This window comes from Hylaeus anthracinus, unplaced genomic scaffold (genome assembly GCF_026225885.1).
Source record: "Hylaeus anthracinus isolate JK02 unplaced genomic scaffold, UHH_iyHylAnth1.0_haploid 4, whole genome shotgun sequence".
In the NCBI taxonomy this organism is placed as follows: domain Eukaryota; kingdom Metazoa; phylum Arthropoda; class Insecta; order Hymenoptera; family Colletidae; genus Hylaeus; species Hylaeus anthracinus.
Genome location: NW_026535289.1, coordinates 8,443,405 through 8,462,623, shown reverse-complemented (window position 1 = coordinate 8,462,623; position 19,219 = coordinate 8,443,405). Strand labels below are relative to the sequence as shown.

The window sequence follows — 19,219 nt, the reverse complement described above, 5'->3', positions numbered from 1 at the left end:
GATCAAGTTTTCGAGAACCAAACAGCTGTTACGCAGCTTGCGAGCGGCGATTGACAGGCGTGAGAAAAGTGTTTCGATTATTTATACGGCCGGCTGGCGAGTGGTTTCGATATTTTGACGGAGATAATTTTATTTCCTACCTGCTACCTGCTACCTTAAATGCTCTCAAGATTGATAGAACACGTGCACAAATATCGGTTTACAAATTTGGCGTCTGGAAGATAGTACTTCGTTCAGATGTAGCTGGTCGAGATGCAATCAAGAATCCTTGCCTTCGTTGGTTTTATCCTTTATTTACTGAATCTCTCAAAAGTTTTTAAAATCTAGGCGAAGAAAAAGAATATGACCGATATCGTTCTGAAACTGCTGGGTCTCGAGCGACCCAGCTTTATCTACGCTTGACTTGACAAACTGTCCTGTTAATCGATGTACTTAACTCCTCTTTGTATCCACACGCGTTGCTTCTTTGCGATATTCATTCTGGATCCGCGTGGGCGATCGTATTGTATAATAAGGCGGCGCACAGTTCGGAAAATCTTGTCGGTTATGCAACCGTTTCCGCGCGTACTAGCTCGCAAGCTCGTAGAAGACGACGCGTGGTACAAGGAGCAGCTGTCCGCTGTTTAACTCGCGCATTGTTCGACTTTTGGACGTACGTGGAAACGATACACTTTATAACAACGAGTCCCACTCTGGTATGAATTCAATCTTTTTCAACATTTTCGCCGGGTTGTAAATATTTCCATAGAAACGACCTGATGCAGCCTTAAGGTGGTCTTCTGCTTTTGACGTTAAGAGAAATCTAGTAGCTCGACGGATGAAAATTGGTTCGTTCGCTCCCTCGTAGCATTCCTCCCCCAAAAAAAGAATTAAACGCGTTCGTTAAAATTCGGCGCGGGAAGGCGAAATTAATCGTCCACCGTAAACAGATTTACAGCGTCATCGCGAGTCGTTTCGCAGAAAAAACCATTACCCCCGGCGCAACGCGCGATATCTTCGGGTCCAGGAAGCAGTAAATGAATGAATCCCGTGGAACGAAAGTACTGTACATGTTCCACGCGAAGAAAATTGGGCGTCGTATTTCCGTCAGGCAACTTATGGGTTGCACCTCGACAACCCAGTAGAATTTTAGAGATGAATTCAGGGCACATAAATTGTAAGACAGGTTCGTACGAATGTCGTCTTCTGGTCACGCTTCCAAGTTTCAATGCTACGTCGCCGCGAAGTTAGGTTAGGCTTGTCGCACTTGGTTCCGACATCCGAGCTGTAAACGTATCGAACTATTACCTCGTCCGGATGTAGTATGTTAAATTGGATCCGTGTGGACAACGCTATCGAATCACAACGCTACAACGCTATCGAATCACTGCATTATCGAATTACCGGATTATCTCTCGAGAAATTAACTGTTCGAGTGTCACTTCATCGAGTTACCATGTTAATCCATTGGCAGATTCGATTATCAAACCTGTCTCGTCAGTCTATCATGTTAACAGGATTATCGCGACAATTCGAGATTCATGGGTCTGACAGTTTCAACTCTGCTTATTAAAATGTAAAAACTTCCCACCGATGGATTCGGAAGCCAGATACCTCGGAAAGGCAGATTCCTGGAAAGGAATCGACTGGGGAACACCCAACGCTGCATTAAAAAGATGTTACGCGATATTACCGCGCAATTAGCCGCCGTACGCGCGAGTACGTCAATTTAAGGTACTTTAGGAAGTTGCTCGTGTTTCAGTTGCTTCCTTTCACGTTGTCGACCGAGCCGTCGCGGGTAATCGCGAGGTAATTAAGTTGTAAGTGGATTAATCGACCCTGACCGCGGAAAAAAGCTGTCGTCCGCTGACGATCTCGTTGAATCTAACTCGGGCGAATAAATTCCCCTCTCCGTCTCTCTGTCTAAACACCATCCACCCAACGATTTTACACACGGCGACCTAATTGAATTTACGTTGTGCGCCGTTTAACGAGTGCTTGTTCCCGACGCTCCTGTTTCGAATCTCGAGATCTTTACGACCGTAGTTGCGTCATTTCGCGTCCCGACGACGCTGTGGAATGGAAAAACATTTCACAGAGGTTTCTTGATTTCTACGCATTTTTTTGAGACCACTCGTTTGAGCGATTCTAACGCGATAAATTTGGCCCGGGTCCATGGGACGCTGAGGTAATCGAGTATTTGTTCGTTTCATGTTTGGTCGTGTCCATAAGGTTGTCGGATAGAGGTGCGTGCAACGTCTTCGATAAAAAGTGGAAACATTTTTAGCCCAGTAGGGATACTTACGTGGCATGATGCCTTGCGCAACCAGCTGATTGATGGGTCGCCTCAACATAAGCTTCACCTTCAACGCTGCAACAGAGAAAAGAACGTTTCCTTTACAATCGGTTTTCCCTCTCGACGATACGCGTTACCTATTCTACAACATTCTACGCGTGCAATGTTTTATTTCAATCTCGCTGAAAATCCATTCCTGGTATTCGATTAAAGTCTCACCATATGCTCGACGAATACTTGCAGAGAATAATCGTTCGATACATGTTGCTTGTTGTACACTTTGGTTACTTCAGAAAGAAGGCACTTCTACCAAGCGATAGTTCTTACTATTAATTATTTTTAGGAATAGGGATAAACGTCTCCGTCGGCACCTTCGAAACAGATGTTTAACTCGAATCGATGCGATGCGCTTTCGTGGAAGAGCGATCGACTCGCATCTCGAGGATTTCCGTGGAGCCGTCGAGTCGACAGTTGCGGAATGTCACGTCGGCGTCGGAGGGAACTCATTCTATAAAAATCGCCAACGGACTGATCAAAGTCGACGATGGTGGGGTTGCTCGCCCTCGTTGGGAGAGGACTTTCTCGGTAGGCCGATATTTTCTTTCCGCATGCCGAATAAGCTGTTCCATATGGCGCGTTCGGTGGGGTCGAACAACGAGGGAGAGAAACGGGCGGGAAAGCATTGAAAAAAAAAAAAAACATAAAACGAAGAAAGAAGAAAGAAACCCGTCGACCCCTTCTTTTCCTCGTTAATTGGACCACCGCACTAGCGCGCGTCGGTTTCTTCGTCCTTCCGCGCGACGATGGCAATTTTGGGCCTGATAATTAAAGAGCGCCACGACACTCGCGGCCACATAAATTACGGGACGGTTTTATTTTATTATCCTACTCCGGTGGACGGGAATTTTTGCGCCCGATAGGCGTGGTGAAACGATGCCCAGGTGTAACGGGATTCGCGTACGGTATTGTCGCCGGGACGTTCTTCTTGGCTACCTGTGTTTCGCTGGACAGGTATATATGCACTTAAAAACTTTGCTAGGGTCAATCGCGTCTCCCGAGGTCAATTTTCAAGTTTAACCATTTCTTTTACTTTCATATATTTGTTACTTGGTGCTACAACAATTTTTGTCGTGCGTTTGGCTCAGAGTTTAATTTGGATATTAATTTCGTCAGTACACCTTGCAACGTCTGACCTTCGACCGCGTGAAAGACTTACTGTACAGATGGGGCCGTGATTCCCAATTAAGAGGATCGTGATTCGGGAATCGAGGAGGAGTCGGTTCGCGTGGTTCGTTGACAGATCAAAGGTCGACGAAGAGCGCAGAACGGACTCCGCGACCGTCCGGCGGAACGCGGGCCCAGCTACAAATTAACACACAAAGGACCCCCGGTTATAAATACGCGGAGGACGTGCGGGCCAGATTGCATAAATTGTTGGCGCAAGGGGAACGAAACCGCGGGCCCAACGGCCGCGCAATCTGAATTCAAAGCAGCCGTGTCCCGGAGAAAAATGTCTACCCCTTTCGGTTTATTGGGCGCTGCTGCCAGGGGATCCCTAGCGGCCAGTTTTTTCGTCGATCGAGAACGAATGCGACTTGGACGTACTCTTCGCCGGAATAATCGATCGTTTACGGCCGCCACGCGTTATTTCTTTTTTTCTATGCCAGAGGTGGCCATGCCAGGGCTATTAGGGCTCGCGAACAATTTGTTTGAAAAAGCAATCGACATTTTGGTTGAAGGATTTGAAATCCACCACGTGGGTCCAAGAGTCTTGCTAAAGAATATTAATCTACGCGGTAGGAGAAAAGATCTTTTAAGGAGAGAAAAAAGAAACTTGCTTCTCTTGTATCAAATCTGCCCCACTGCAAGCGATTATAGTTAAAATTCTCGATTAATCTCCGCGCGGATCACCTTTCTAGTTAGGGTTACTGGGACACCTCAGGTATCTTTCTCAAATATCCAGGGTAATCAATTTTGCCACCGTCTTCCGTGTTCGCGCGAGATCGCGCGTCCTCCGGCTTCCCGATTAACTAATCACGCCGAGACGCGTGCAAAAATGTCTAGCCGCGGAATGACGGTAATTAAGGCGCAAACGAACAACGCCGCGGCCGGAAAAAAACAATCATCGAGGAATAACCGCTTCGAATCGTGATAATCCTATCGCCTAACGAGCATTCCTGATCGTATCCTCGCTATCGATCCTGACAATCACGCGCGGAACGCGCGTAACTATGCGCGCGATTGCATATTTCTCTTGGTGGCCGAGAAATTCACCGAGGGGCGAGCGCATTCCTCCAGCTCTCCCTTCCGGCTAGGAAATTCAGACAAAAAATTAGCCGGAGATTCACGCTTGGAATTTTGGCCCAGTTTCGTTTCACGGTGTTGGTTATAGCGTGGAATACCACGCGAAAAATTTAAACGTGGCTAGACGTTTTATTTTTCGGGGGATTGTTTAACTTTTTCGTTACAGATTCATATTTTATCGGGTTGTCCAGAAAGTTCGTGCCAATTTTTAAGAAAAATTCAAAGGTACATTTGAGTTCTGATATATATTTATTGAATTACATAGGTACAATTTTGTTCTACAAGCTTTTCAGTTCTTAAGGGATGCATGCATGTTATTTGTTTTCTACCATTCCGATATGTTCTGACCTGTATCACCTACTAAAAATCGACATAGACTTTCCAGGCAACTCAGTATTTTGTTTGTTTCCGTTTGCCTTTGTATAGTAATTTTGGGGATGGGTTGACAAACTTATATACAGGGTGTCTCAGCCTAAGTGATACAGAGCTCAAACTCCAAAACTATCGGTCGAATGCAAAATTTCAAATATGAAAATTGCATGGTAAAATGGGGCTCATGTTTCAGCGAGAAGGAATTTTTGTTAACTTTGTTATTTAACGTGATATGACAGTCAAGTTTTATTTTTCAAATGGAACTATATATTTTTGTTTATACCATGCGATAATACTTTTCAAGACGAATTCATTAAACTTTAATGTATTTACCCAATTTTTATTAGTTTTCAAGCTATAACGCTTCAAAGTTTCTTATTTCTTTTGCCCGTAGTTTCGTCTAAGTACCCCCGACCACCGGTGTAATATGATCCTCACCGATTGATACGCTTCTGTCGAGTGGTTTTTCTTTCTCGGACCTCTTTCTCCTTTCGTTATCTGTTCTTTTCTACGTTCGACGCTCGACACGTGTCAAGTGTAAACATATAAACACCTCGAGTGCAATGTTTTGGGTCTCCGATTTTGCATGCCTCGTTCAGTCATTACTGTATCTTCTAATGTTTTGCCAACAAACTTAGAGTGCAGATAAGGACAGCGAATGAGGAAGAGGACGGAACGACATACGAAAATGGCGACGAACACCGGGATTATTTCGGTGAGACAATATGTAGTAAATATGTTGCGAATTACGTCGTGTTTGGTCTCATTTTAATCAGAAAAATGTCAGGAATACGATGGTAACAGTTTTACAACAAAAGCGGTAATAATAAAAAAAAGTTTGATCGTTGCATTAGCATTGTCTCATCGAGATATCCGATACCGGATCATGTTACTGTCCATTTATCGTAGAGAAACTTGTGCATTTAAGGAGATTGTTGAATTATATACGTATAACATATGCATATACTTATGCGAACAGTAAAAATATTTAATAGCACCGATATAATTGAAACTTATCTTAATGACGAGTTTAACGTGAAACGTTTAATTAATCGACGCACGACCAAACGAAAATGCATTCGCTATAAATAATAGCTAGGATGGCTATCCGAACGGGCGAGAAGAAAAAAGGTATACACGTGACGAGGAACTGGGACAGCCCCCAGGGTATCATGGTCCACAGAAGACAAGTGGTAACGACCAAAACGGCTACTAGACGCAAGTGCCAAAATACGCAGCGCCAAATACTGAGCCAACGTTTCTTGTATCGTTATATGGGCACAGTTGTATCTAATTCGGTATCGCGTTTCATCTCGACTCCGTAGGTGTACGATGAGAAATTCAGGACCGCATATTTCTTCCGTGTCTCTTAATTAACTCGCGAAACAGAGAAACCAAAATAAAGCGCAGAAGCGAATTTACTGAAAATGCGATGCAAAGAAGAGCCACCAAGAAGAAGAACTCTGCTTACATTGTATAGAACCTCCGACACCCCTCGGGGCTCACCTTCTCGGCAGATAATAATTCTTCCGAAGAAAGAAGTTCCAGAGGTGTCCATGCTCGTACTTTCGCCTTCCCACGTCTTCGAATTCCAGGATCGATGAAGTCTTGCGAGAGGCCATCCACCGTGCAACGAGGAGTACGCAATTCCAGCGAGAATGCAAACGCTAACGAGCTCCTAATTAACCATCCGAGATTCGAATAATACTAAACTCCGAAGTTTCAGACTAGAAAGTGCAGGGTAACGAGCTCGAGGCTTAAAGCAGAACATCGGACGCACCTCGATGCACCACGCCCTCGAGGCACGGTCGAAAAGTCGATGAAATATCGCGGAGGTCATCGGATGTCAGAAAGCAAAAGGGTACGCAATGCCTCGAAGAAGACGGACGTTAACGAGCAGATGGACGAAGGCGGAGGTGGACGGGCACCGAACGATATCCTGGACGAAACGGCAGGACAGCTCTCCGCGGTGTCACGGTGCACGTGCATAGTTGTCCCCATGTACCCGGTGGGCCGACAGCTTGCGACTCGGTGGCTCGTGGCCGAGTGTCAGGGTGGCACGCGAATTCCAGCGATGTTTCGCATTTCGCAGAGATCTCATCGTTGTTCGGCGCGAGGAAGAATGGCTGGCTAACGGCAGCAACCGTGATCGGCTGCCCCGCGGTATTTTTACGCCCTTTACTGGAAGACAAATTTCCGAAGAAACTGGCGTCGACGAACGTGAACGAGGAAGCTGTCTACGAATGCCATTTTGTAATTTTCTCGCGAACCTCCGGCCACCTGGGTCATCAGACAATTCGTGGAATTTTTATTAAATACTCTTCTATCTCTCAAGCTTCTAGAAAGGTTAACCTTTTATCTACTTTAAGATTGAACTATTCGTCACGTGAAACTACATTTGTCCCTGTTTCCAAACAACTATGCCATTTTGTAATTTTCGTGGTATTTTTATTAGAACGATTCCTCTTCTATCTCTCAATCTTCTATATCTGGTCAAGCTTCTAGAAAAGTTAAACTTTTGTCTACTTTAAGATTGAACTATCGTCTGTCTCAGTTTCCAATCATCTACCTCTGCGCTGCTGGGGAAACCACGATAGCGCGTGAAACTGACATGGTTTCAGATCGTACTTAGCAGCAAAGCTGATAATGGCGATTTGTAATGACCGGTGGACACGCGAGTTTTTCCTGAATTTCGTGACGAGGATGCCGTGAATGCCTGCGGACGTCGCTCGGCTGTGTTAATTGCAAGGTTCACGGGGGGGTTCGAGGCTGGTCGAAGTTACGGGGGGGCTACACTCCGTAAGCATTTGCGCAATGCATAGAATGCAAATTCGCTCGAGGTGCATTCCTCGCGAGTGAATCCTTCGGTGCTGCGACGTTTACGCCATCGTCGATGCCGATCGTTCCACCGGACGTTGTAAATAAACTCCTGGATGTGTGTTCGTGGCGCTCGCATTAAATTATCGCCGCGAATCGTACAATCGAATAGATGGAATCTCTCGAAGTGTCGTGAAATTGTAAATTAGAACAGGGATTGGAATTCTTCTACGACTCTGAGTCCTCCGAGGAAAATATTAAGCGTGTCTTGCAGTATCGTGTTCAGAGCTTTGTCACGATTATGTTATCTTTCTTGTTCGTATTTCTGGCTCTATCGAAAGATGTACCTTCGAAAACTCTATTTATTCTTCTTCCACGCGTCCTTCCACCTTTTGTTAAACGACCGACATTCCGATTGCATTGATCGTTCACCGTTCCTCTGTGCAGCGGCAATTATCGATGCCGCGATTGGATAATTTCCGCGCGAAACGAATGCCAAGCGGCGTTTTTGAAATTGGAAAGCGCAACGGAGCGCGTCCATGAAAGTCGCGGAGGCCTGGAACGACGCCGTCCAAATAAGTCGTATCGGCCGAGGGGAGAGAAGATTACAATCATTAAGCGCGTCATTATTAGACGTAAATTGGAGTGGTTAAGAGTAATTACGCGCGAGAGTCGGAGACTGCGCGACGCGCAGCTGTCGATCGAAGTTAAACTTTCTGTCGGTAGAATTAATTCGAACTGTCATACGCTGTCTCTCGCTTCGGGTTTTTACTCTCGCAAGATTGCACAAACTGTTGCAGTTGTTGATACTTCGATGCCTATGAAAACTCGTTTAGTCGGAACTGACAAGGCGCTGACTTTCAACTACGTGTATCGGACGAGGTGATCACGATCGGAAGATTATTGACAAGCGACATTCCGTATCCACGGGGTGTTCGCAAGTTTACGCTACAAATTACCATTCGATAAAAATTCATCGGTATTTTATCTTTGGATCGTTTCGCATGGATTTGTCGTTTTTCAGGACAATCTTTGCGGGCAAACTTTAATTGTATCTAGGCAACGAAGCTCCGGATCGCGAAACGACGAAGGACTTTCCGACTCCTTTTCACGCATAGTTCTTCTATTCTCAGATTCCCGCATCATCCTGCCCGTGACAGAAACGCGTGGTGGTTCGAAACCGTTCGAAGTCGTGCGGGGAACACTTTGAACCCTGACAGAGGACGGTTCACGAAGTTGTCGCTCGTTTTACGACCTTCCGTCCTTACACGCCCGTTTTACGACGGGACAGCGTCGAATAAATCAAACTGCGTGGAATCCTAAGCGCGGCGTTAAAGTGTTAAGGAGTTCCGGAAGAGGTCGGGATTTCTTCGGCGATTCCATAAATATCGCGGTGCGTGAAATTGTCGCGCTTCTGCGTCTCCCCTGTTCGCTCCCATTTTGACCCCAATTTTCAGTCGTTGCCCCCCTCCCAATGATTAATCTGACAAATCGTTGGGTCACGCTTACGTGACTTTTCGCGGGAACCATGAAAAAGGTGGCTGCTCCGTGCCGGAGACAGTTTTACGGGTCATCGGGACGATTCTGGAACGCAGATGCCTGTTTGTTCGCATTGACGTCTTTCTCGATGCTTCTTAAGCTGTCGAGAATGAATATTTCATGCGCGGAAAAGATCACGTTGGTGATTTAGAGATTCGATAATTTATACGTCGCACGAGCGGAAGAGGTTCTTCACCCCCTATCTCAAAACAGAAATTATTTCTTGGTCACGAACACGTCGATGAAAGAATTGGTACGGAATTTAAACATTATCCGCAATATTTCTTACCTACGAAACGTGAAATAATTCCTCCTTCATTAGGAGTACGCTAATCCAATCGAACGAAGAAACGGTTTCCTCCTTTTGTTTTTATCAACGAACGAAAAGTTGATCGGCGAACGATGAAAATGGGCCACCGCGCGTTTCCTGGACACCGTGTAACGGAAGGAGCACCAGTCGCGAGAAACAGAAAAGACGACCACGTGAGCGGCGGCACAAGACACACTTAAGTCGGCCCGAATCGCGGGGGTGATCCAATAATACGGCAGCTTTGGGTATAAATAAAGCCTCTAGGCCCGGAGATCACGGGAGAAGTCTTGTCCCTTTCCTCGTCATAGTTTCTTCTATCTACCGTCGTTTTCCGTCGTTTCACGCTTCTCACTTCCTCCTCCACCCGTTCTGCTTCTAATCGCGTTTTACCGACTGCTTCGTGGAAAATAGACCTTGTTTTCGACCGAGAATGCGTCATCGAAGAAGTCAGAATACATATCCCTAGTATCATTAGTAATTTACAACGCACTCTTAATTATCTACGATACGTTCCAGATCCCACAAAGAAAAATATTAGTATCAAAATAAGAGTATTCAACGCTGGATAGATGGCACGCGATAGAAATACAGTCCAGTAATTTATGGGACGGACTCTGTTTTCATAGATAACTGAAAGAACCTTTGGCCAATAATCCTACTAATCACAGAATAAAAAAATGAAACGATTTCCACGCATGTGTGCCTTTGAAGAGGCACCCGAGAATTACGAGCGTCGTGAACGAGCCACAAGAAAATTGACTGCTCGGCTGCTCTCTCCTCGACTCGTTCACGACGGAATATGATTTACGCGTCAATGAAAAATGGGAATAAAAACAGCGCAGTTTGTTTAGAAAATAATCGCGGGCTTCTGGTACGAACGGAATCATGGACGCGTGTCTGAAGGAACAGGTGAACGCTTTCAAACCCAATTACGCAGCCCCTGTTTTTCCAAGCTGCTATTAATCGTGTAGCCCCAACCGCGAGCAACGTATCCACCTAATGCGGTAATAAATAATCTACTAAACAAATATCGGTACATCATGCTGTATATGAGTTAATACATTTGGCTCGTTATGGTGAACGCAGTAACCATGGACGACAAGGAGCAAAGCAAAACAAATAAATGTATTCTTCGGATTTCTTAAGAAAAATTCATTTTTTTTTAACTATAATTTTTTCTTCGAAATATGCATATATTTCTGAAATCTGTTTCTGCCTGTTCCAACGTAGTTCCTCGCGACAGATGCGTGTCGGCGTTTCAAGTTTGGGAGTGACGAACCCGTAGCACGAAAGCGAAGTTCCACGAACTGTCGCGTCGAAAATCAAAGCTGTCGACGGTTCGTCGTTACGGGCGGATTAATTAGAATTCGTGGTGGCTCGTCGCGAATTTATCGGGCGACCAGCTGAATTTTTCAAAGGCGCATTTCCCGCCATTGTTTGCGAGCCTGTTGCGCGCACAGCTGGGCGGAGAACGCGTATACACTTACGTCAAACAGTGGTCGGGGCCCTGCTCGACGAATCGTAAGTACGCACTCGGTTCGTTGACGATGGAAAAACTGTTCCTGCGCTATCGAAATACTAATACTCTACCTTTTTTTTTTGATACAGGAAAATAATCCATTGACAAGGTTATAATAAATGTAACAGCGATATCGCGACTACAGCTCGGTCGTTTTATCCGTGGGAACGACTCGACGAATATCAGTATCGTTTGTACATTCCTCGTACATTCTTCGAGTACTTCAGGAATAAATAATGTAGCAATCGGTCGCGGAAAGTGGTATTCAACGTAGAATAATAAAAACAATTCCCAGCCGATATCGCAGCCAGCAGTGATCTCGGAAAATACGTTCCTTGGACAAACAATTACAGTAACAAAGTAGGCGGACAGTAAATCATCGTGCGTCAAAGCGAGATCTTATCGCGGGGCGAGTTCACCGATGCAACAGCTGGTCACCCATCAAATTTACCGCGGACAAATGTGCGCTATCTGAGCTATTAGCGCGCCGGAGAATCCTTTCGTTTATCACGCGACTCGACGCTCGCCGATAGTAGGACAGACTCTGTGGCAATTAATCTTATTGTTAGCGGTGGCTAGTAGTCGCCCACATCCAAAGCTACGTAGGCAAGGAGAACGTGTCGACCACCTACCGGGTGGACACGTAAGCTGAGCTGTTTTCTGGAGAACTCGAGAAGAATTTTTAAACAAAGAAACTTTTACGCGGAACTGAAACTATCGAGTTCTACCATGGAAGATCAATTTTGATATAAGGAATTTAAAAGAACTCGTCAAAGAAAGGAACAAGTTTCCTTCAAACTGGAGGTTTCCATGTGGCAAGTGCTCAACGTTGAGTTCAACTTGAAAGAATTTTCTCAGTACGCAATGGTCCCCAAGGAAACAAGTTGTAATTTACGCGGCACACCCTGTATAAGCGGCGATCTGGCGATACGCGCGCGCAAATGGCTTTATAGGCGAGTTGCAGCGGTGTGCAGCGTACCTTTGTGTACATTAGCCGTACGCGAGCTTTAAACGCGGCGTTAGCACGCTCCGCCTACCGGTTACGCCTTCTAATCGATTCACGCACTTGTCTTTCGTAATGCTTCTCTCCTTCTGCTCGGCCACCGTGGAGTTTTCACCGCGTTCTCCCTCTTCGTGGCGGGAAAGTCGTGCCGTTCCGCCACGCTTTTTTCTCCGCGACGTTCCACCCCGTTTTACCGCTCCCGCAGGAATGGTAAACGAGGAGCGTTTACGCAAACGGAGGAAGTGGAGTTTCATTCGAGGGAGACTCAAAGATTTTGCCGATTCCGTTGTTCTACGAAGTGTTTGCTGAATTTCTCATCTATTGCGACAGAAATTATTCCGTGCTACCTCGAGATATATATATATATAAAGAAGTGAAAGGGTACGAACGAGACTCGAGACTAATCGATCTCGTAAATGGATCACGATAACAACACCTCTCGGTCGACGACGGGTTAATCAAGCGAAGGATTGAACGAGGACCACACGGACCCGACGTACGGTTTCTCTGATAAAGCGAGCAAAAGGGACACGGAACGATCGCGAAACATCTCGACTTCCTCCGACGAAAAAAAGGCAAAAAACTTGACCGAAGAGGAACGATGGAGATGCCCGCGAGCATTCGAGTGGAAAGCAACGTGTGGCCCGATGGCCCGAGCGTTCGAAGAGGAGGATGCGGAGGACACCCGCCGATTGATATAACGCCACGATTTGCGTAATATACGCTCACTCGTAAAGCTCCCGGTGATTTATCCCGGTAAATAAATAGATTTCGGTGTTGTTAACCCCGTTTCGAGAGGGACAGGGACTCGACGGCGGCGTGCAGCCGTGGCGTGCACGCACGCGTGTGGTGCAACGTCCTGTGGGTCGTAGGAGGAGCGGAAAGAAACCGACGATGGATTAAAAATACTGGAGGCTGCGAGTCGTGAGCTCGCTCGCCGTGGAAAAAGGCACCCGTGCGACACGAGCGGCCCGAAGAAAAACAGGAACGACAAGAACGCCGCACGCGGGGGGAGAATCGTGATATTTCAGAATTTCGGGGAGAATTTACGAGCGGCAGACGCCACGGCGATGACTCTTACGGCACGGATCCTCGAAAAAATGGCGCGCCACCGTTCTCCCGTTTCTCGTGAGGCCTGGGGATCATCGGACCCTCTCGATGGCGGACGCTCTTAATTGCCACGCGCGTTGAAACAACAGAATTAAGTCGTTGCTTTTTCCAGAACCAACCGAATGTCTGGGGAATGCCACGTCGAGTGACGTTTATGCGTTTGTTTACGAACGATCGCGGTAATCGGTCGCTTTGTAGCCAAGGCTTTTAGGGGTTTACTGCCTACGGGGGAAGGAGATGGAAGTGTAGGCGAAGTAGGTTACGGAACGCTCTTCTCGGAAGATGTCTTTTATTGGATCCCTTATGCAAATGCGCAGGATTTTAAGTACATTTCGTCGTCGATTCTAACGGAAAAACTAACGCTTCCGGTGTTCTAGCGTGGCTCAAGCAGGAGACAAGCTTGCGCTTTCAGGGAACATGTTACTTCGAAGAGTTTATTTATATACGACCGTGCGTTGTCGATATTTCTCTGATATATGCGCAGCACGTGACGAGGAGGCAGCTCCCCCGCGGAGAACGACGTAGTTCGATGGAAAGGATTCTTCTACGAACGCCTCGAGACCCTAGGATGGCTAGATTTTGAACACGAGGCAACCATACTATTGGGTAACTTTATCTGTTAGAAGAAAAAAACATTCGATACATCGAATGATCTCCACTTCATAAAATCCTACAGATGCTCCAGTTATTTCGTAGTCGCGTCAGAGCACCGGTTTAAGAATGGAATCGTATCGAGCACGAACACGGCGACTTTCGGCCAAGATTCGAAGTTAGGACGGTGTCTAAACGTGGCCGAATAATCGCCGGGAGTTAGAGCTAACCCCGGGTTACCTGTGTTATGGTAATTACTACACGTGTAAGCTGGTCTCGGTCTCCGTCGAGTTCGGTCCGACTCATTGGCATTGTTTCAAGCGCGTATTGTCGTTTCGACTATCGTGACGGTAAATCAACGTTTTTACGCGGCGCACACCTGTCATTATGTCCGCAACACGGTCCTGGCCCTCTTCACCGGCGAAAGTTGGCCCCGAACGCATATTAATCGGCGAGTCACGAGAAACGAATCGACGGAAACCCTCGTGTACCTATATGTTAGCGGGACGCGAACAAATGCTGCCAGCCAGCCGTTTTCACTTCGGTAATTAGCCGATTATCGCACTGCCGACCGGTTCTCATCCCTTCCGTCTTCGACTGTTCCCTAATCGTTAAAATCGTCGCGTTTAATTAGGTTTCTTCAGAAAGGGCGACGTTTCGTTTGGAGATTCCTTCGTTGGTATTTTAAGGGGACCATTCCTATACACCACTGTCGAGAAATTAATTTTTAAATAACGAAACCGTAAACGTTTCAGTTCAATCTTTGTATAAATGGCAGTGCAGAGTTTCAAGCGAATATATAAAACATGGAGTAAAATTCATGCGACTACATACTTCGAACCTGATACGAAATTGTATCGCGCAGAGGTTGCTAAAAATACCTTTTACGATAGTCTAAGCGTCAAACCAAAAAGCAGTTTTATTCTTAGATCAGGGATCGCGCGTTGCGTTGGAAAAACACAGTAAAAAGTGAGAAGAGAATAGGAGAAACACAATACGACGTACATATTCGAGGCGTAAAAAACACTCGAATCGTCCCGCGACTCGACGAAAGCGAGAAACGCGATTTTATCCTTCGCCCTAAACGAGTGAATCATCCTCGCGAAAACGGGGACGGTCTTGTTTACTCCGGCTTGTCACTTATAGCGCAGAGTCCGCCATCGAAGTCGATCTTCGCGCGACAATTTCCTCCGTTCCTCTCCGCCTCTGAATCATCGCCGTAAAAAGCAAAAAAAGAATCCTACCCCCACCCGCCCCCAAGGAGCCTCGAATTTAAATATATATTTCGCGGTTACGTCAAACTTGGGAGAGCGGTTCCCTTAATTATACGAGAGGCTTCCACCATAGCCATGGAAAACACGATTCATAAAAGCGCCTTTGTATGCATCGTGGTACACCCACGTGCCTACTTAAACCACTCTCCCCCCCCTGTCCTCCCGCGAACAACGTGGATGCTGGTATCCCTCCAGGTGAAACTGTTTCCTGTGTCGTAAGCCGCGTCTCTCGCTCCTCAGAAGCGTCTCTGCTCACTTTCCCGCTCTCCCTCCCTCTGTTTTTGTTCTCTCCGCCCCCCTTGTTGTGCTCCGCGGCATCTTCGTTCCGACTCCGCGGCGAATACATAATTTATACATATTGCGTCTCGGTATTTCATGCCTCGTTGCAGTAAATCGCCGCTCTTTTCCACCAGTCCCGAGAGTTCCTTTCGCCTTTCTCCCGCCATTGCGCAATAATTTCATCCTTGTCACCTCGTTCCGTTCTTCCATCTCGTTGCTTCTCCTCGCAATCGGTATTCCACACTTTATCCCTGCAGCGGGGGTGGAAAGCAAACTGAGAACGTGGAACAGGATTGATCGCGCCACGGTCTTCCACGTATATCGACGGCAGTAGAAACAGCCAGTAATGGACAGACACGGCACTCGAGTCTTTCCAGTCGCGTCTCCCAAGAATTTTCTAAACTCCTTCGAAGCAAGTTCTATTCTATGCTTTGGAATTATTGGGTTGTCCTTAATTAACCGACTTCGAAAAGGAAGAGGTTACTCAATTCCACATTTATATATTTTTTTTAAGACCAATCGGGATGAAACCGCTTGCATCTTGTAGAGTATGTATGTCTCTCAGGTCCTCCCGTTATCAAGACACTTTGCGATTTGTCATTTTTACAATGAATGCAAATAATGCATCCCTTAAAAGGTGGAAAGGTTGTGGAACAAAATGGTACTTACGTAATTCGATAAATATATATTAAACTTCAAACGTGCCTCTGAAATTTCTTAAAAATTGGCACGAACATTTTCGCGGCATAACTGTTATTAAGCATGCAACCACGTAACCACGCTTAGATTCTTCGAGGAGACGATTCTTCCTCGATCCTTTCGAGACGTGTGCGACGTCCGCGGCGAAAGGGGTTAATTACGTCGGTTTATCGCGTCAGGAACATTTTCCCTTGCGACACGCGCGGAGAAACGATTTCTCTCGTCCTCCTGTTCTCCGTTCCCGCCCTCGCTCCCCCGTTCGACTTCAAGAACCACGGGCGTCTTCTTTCTCTCGCGGCGCGGTAATATATCTGGCCAGCGTGGGCGGCCCACGTGGGTTTGACAGCTAAGCCCACGGAAACTGGTTACACCCACAAGCGCGCAGGTCGCGTCGGGAAGAGGCACACGCCAGGTAGACACGCGCGCGCTAGCTAGCGAGAGCATCGCTTGCCAGTCGATGGAACCGATCTTCCCTCGACGAGGACACGTGGCATCCGCCAGTCCCGCCACGTGACCGCTTTTAACGAGTTTGTACTTTATAGGCCAGCGCCGATTTATGGAATTCTACGCTCTCTATTGCACAGATACTGGAGACTGTGGATGCACGTCGAATGAAATATGGTTGATTGGTTAAAAAGAATGAAAATGGTAGTGCCTTCGAGCGTGGGGCGTCGATGATTTAGAAAAGAACCTAGACTGGAAGGGTTTAGGTTTCCTAAGTCTGGACATCTTGTAGCTTTAAAATACATTTCCGTTTAGTTGTCATTTAATAATCAGGGATGAATGGATGGCCATAGGTATCCCTGGGTCATGGAGAACGCTGCGAATGCGCATTTCATTAGACCCTAACGATGCATATGCATTTATCGTTTTCTTCCATTTAACGTTCATGCTCGCGAATTACACGTTATCTTGTAGTAAATGTAGCGTCTCGTGCCCCCTCCGAGCAGCCCGATTTTATCGTCCCACATAACTCTAGGGTTCCCCGCGTATTAAGGAAGCTCGTTCCGCGCCGTGCTCGATGTTATACGCTCGTTCGTTCGTCTGGTAAAGGAAACTAATATTTTCGTTTCGTTACGCTCGGCGTCGACGATAAAGTCGCCCCTTCGTCTGGTTTGAAGAACCCATTAAAGAGCCACCTTCCTTCGTCGACCGATGATGGATTGATGATCGATCTGTTTCCGAATCTACCTATAGAAAATGATCCGTAGGTTGTTTAAATTGGTTTTTCGCTACGCGCGAAGAAGAAGAAGAAGAACAAGAAGAAGAAGAAGAACAAGAAGAAGAAGAAGACGATACTTTTTTAATAAAATTTCTTTGAAGTTCGTGTGTCATGCCTCTCCAGATAACGATCGCGTAAAGTGAGTCTCGCGTACTCCTTTCTTATGATCCAAGGATGGCAACCCTATTGTTGTGGCTAATAAACATAAAAGAGGCAGAGTTGGTTGTTAGCCGCATGTCCTTTTTTTCCACGAGTCCCTTCGCCCTGTTCGCTCCCCCCGGCCGCCCGACCTGCCGCTCGTCCATCGTGCCACCGCGTAGAGCACACCTTCGCGGACAATTAATTTACCTCACGGCGTAGCCCGGGGAGTCGCGAGCTTAACAGACGTAGTTTGCGGCCTACCGTCCAGAAATGGAGTTGGTTTCGCCGGTTCAGATACGATCGTGTACGTACGAGCACACATCCTCGACCGTAGCGTCGAGAAAAACGCCATAACTCCAAGTCGTATATGGCGGCAATGCACAGGTGCATGCCACCGTGCATCTACCCCCCTCGGTCCCGTTCCCCTTCGCCCACCGCAGCCCCTTCTTCTTCGTAGACCCTTCCTCCTCGACCCCGTCCAAGACTCGATCGAACGTGCGCGTAGAATGTCAATTGTTTCTCTCTGCCCTCTCTCTTTATCTCCTCCCTCCACTGCGGTTGTTTTCATCGATTCTTTCCCCCCTGTTGCACCACCGTTCCCCTTTCTACACGGTCGTCGGATCGACCATCTTTCGTAAATTTTTGATCGATCCAACTCGAAGAAAATTTTTATCACGCCAAGAGAAAACACTCGGAAGAGGTGAAAACGAAACAAAGCGTCTCTCTCTCTCTCTCTCTCTCTCTCGTTTATTGGAAACCTGGCTGCGATACCGCGGTCCGCAGGTATTGGAGACACTCTTTCTACCCCTCTTTCTCTCTTCTTGCATCCACGTCTCTCTCGATCGCGCCTCTCTCCCCCTAGAAACCCGGTCGCGGATATCGCGAATCCGGTGTGCTCGGTGCCCTCTTTCTCTCTCCCGTTCTCTCGACGTCCTTTGCCCCTTCTATTCTCGTCACCCCCGCCCCCTCGACGTCGCCGTTGGCTTCGTTGCCAAAGACGAGTGGTAACGAGTCGATAAAAAATAATTAGTATGTCCGTCGACTCGGTGCTTCTAGAAATAGACCGGTCCGCATAATCATCCGCCGATTCCGAGACCGCTTTGGAAACCTGCCGGCGGCTTTGCGAGCTCGAGGTGATACTACTCCATGCTGCAGGTGAACGTGTGCAGGCACGAACGCGCGGGGGGTTACTCGGTGGAGAGGGTTGCGATGCATTGGTTGTTTACGAATTTTTTGTGGGAATACCAAGCCGTCCGTTGAAGTGAATTTTTTATTCTGAATAAAAGACATAACAAGGTTTAGGATGTCATTTTTGAAATGTACATTTATTGAGGACTTTTGATTTCAGAATAAAGATTGATTCAATCGAGTGCAGAAAAAGACTGTTTATTGTTCAAACTAAAGTACAAAGATACGGAGGCCAAAAACCGAGTGGGATAGACGTTTCTCGGTTCAGAATCTGGTCGGTTCTAATCTCATTAACATTACACGCGAGGAATCAAAATGGCGTTCATGTCATTCGTCATCGTCTAGTTGGCTCCGTCAAAGATAAATACGACAAGTTGCCCTATTCGAAAACGTCGTAGGGGAAGTTCCTGAAGGGTTATACGCCGAAAGAAGCGCAATATCCGTGGACAGGACGCTTCATCGCAGCAAAGGAAGGTGTAACGCGAGAGGCAACGAAGAAAGACGCGCGTGTCTTGTAAGCTTTTTAGCGTCTCTCTCTCTCTCTCTCTCTCTCTCTCTCTCTCTCTCTCTCTCTCT

General features: G+C 46.8%; 1 protein-coding gene across 4 annotated transcripts in view; it reads right to left on the bottom strand.

Moving 5' to 3' along the window:
- Nucleotides 1-19,219, bottom strand: part of LOC128894501 (myocardin-related transcription factor B-like) — a 237,342-nt gene that overhangs the window by 13,128 nt on the left and 204,995 nt on the right. For all 4 annotated transcript variants that reach the window (XM_054156259.1, XM_054156260.1, XM_054156261.1 and 1 more), the window contains one exon: nucleotides 2,285-2,350. In XM_054156259.1, the coding sequence (XP_054012234.1) occupies nucleotides 2,285-2,350 (66 nt within the window). The remainder of the gene's footprint in view (nucleotides 1-2,284; nucleotides 2,351-19,219) is intronic.